The 1,325-nt window shown below is 35.2% G+C and overlaps 1 protein-coding gene across 1 annotated transcript in view; it reads right to left on the reverse strand.

Moving 5' to 3' along the window:
- The window catches only part of LOC112210357 (brain-specific homeobox protein homolog), a 3,562-nt gene extending 2,634 nt beyond the window's left edge, over nt 1–928 (reverse strand). Inside the window, exon 1 of the mRNA XM_024359511.1 lies at nt 740–928. Within this exon, the coding sequence (XP_024215279.1) occupies nt 740–928 (189 nt within the window). The remainder of the gene's footprint in view (nt 1–739) is intronic.
- Nucleotides 929–1,325: the final 397 nt, after the last annotated feature.

Consider the following 1,325-nt stretch of genomic DNA (forward strand, 5'->3'; position numbering starts at 1 on the left):
AAACAACATTAAAGTCCTCCGGAAACGGCTTTTGTTTTAGCTATAGTCTCTACTTCCAACTTTACAGTGAATATTTTTTCCAATTTTAGAGCGCATTAGAAAGAAGTTTGATTTTTCGAATAATATCTTAATGGTGAAGATTGACAGAATCCAATCTAGGTCAAGTGTTTAGAATATTAGATAAGTGTAGGTTTCTACCAACGCACAAGGGGCAACGAGGAGGGAACCATGTCTTGCAGGCCACATTTCGCCATTCTCCATTTGCTGTCCATTCTTGATCTAAAATATTAAGGAATGCTTTCTTTTTTTACTCTAGTTGCTCCCATATAAGCATGTAAATACTATTATTCATAGAATGAACAATAACAATATAAACAATAAAAAATTATCAAAATGAAAACAAAATCAAGGAAACAAAGTTGAATGTGAGTAAATTTTAAAAAAACTATTACTGAAGTGGATATAAATTGTCTGGCGGTTCAACTATAGAGCTATTTGATGCTTGAGGATATGTTTGTCATTGCATCCTCAGCTCAACATTGAGGTGTATCCACTCTTCCCGCCCTTCTCATCCTTCACATTAAGGGCATATTAACAACCTTCAGGTGCTAACATTATCGTGGCTTTTTTGAAAGAACAGAGCCATAATGAGAATATGTACAACTGGTCCATTTGTTTATTTCAACATTTGTTAAATATTTTAAAATTGAAAAAAGTATAAAATAATGATTCAAGTCACCTGAGTCTCCGAAAGGTGAAGGGCATGGGCCAGTTCCACCCGCTCCGGTGTGGAAAGGTACCGCTGTGCTTCGAACCTCTTCTCAAGGCCCGTCAGCTGCTGGTCTGAGAAGACAGTTCGCGCTTTCCTCCTTCGATAGTGTTTACCTCCACCTTCACTGCTCCCGAACAGCCCTGTCACGTTATCCATCTTTGATTAAATTGTTCTGAGTTGGAAGCCACAAACAGTTTGGTTTTAGAAAATTTACCTTCTTCGTTATGTCTAAACAGGGCGGTAATAGTAGTATAAATCAATAGCTGAAATTGGTCAAGTATTGCATAAGATAAAGAACATGTTGAAATGGTTATGCTAAGTCCTCAAAAACTTTTCTTTTTCAGACTAGATATATAATTATACCCTCGTCATAGATATAAAACTATGCCGTCAACAATAAAGATCATTTCTCCAAATAATAAAAATCTTTTCTATTGAATTATCGTAGTTTCATTGGAATACAACTAAAGAGGGGGTAGCGGGGTGCCATCATTTTCATGAACAATCTGTTCATTGTTATAATGTATTATTATTATTATTATTATTATTACTA

Source organism: Halyomorpha halys, unplaced genomic scaffold (genome assembly GCF_000696795.3).
Source record: "Halyomorpha halys isolate HHAL.00 unplaced genomic scaffold, Hhal_1.1 Scaffold1009.1, whole genome shotgun sequence".
NCBI lineage: Eukaryota > Metazoa > Arthropoda > Insecta > Hemiptera > Pentatomidae > Halyomorpha > Halyomorpha halys.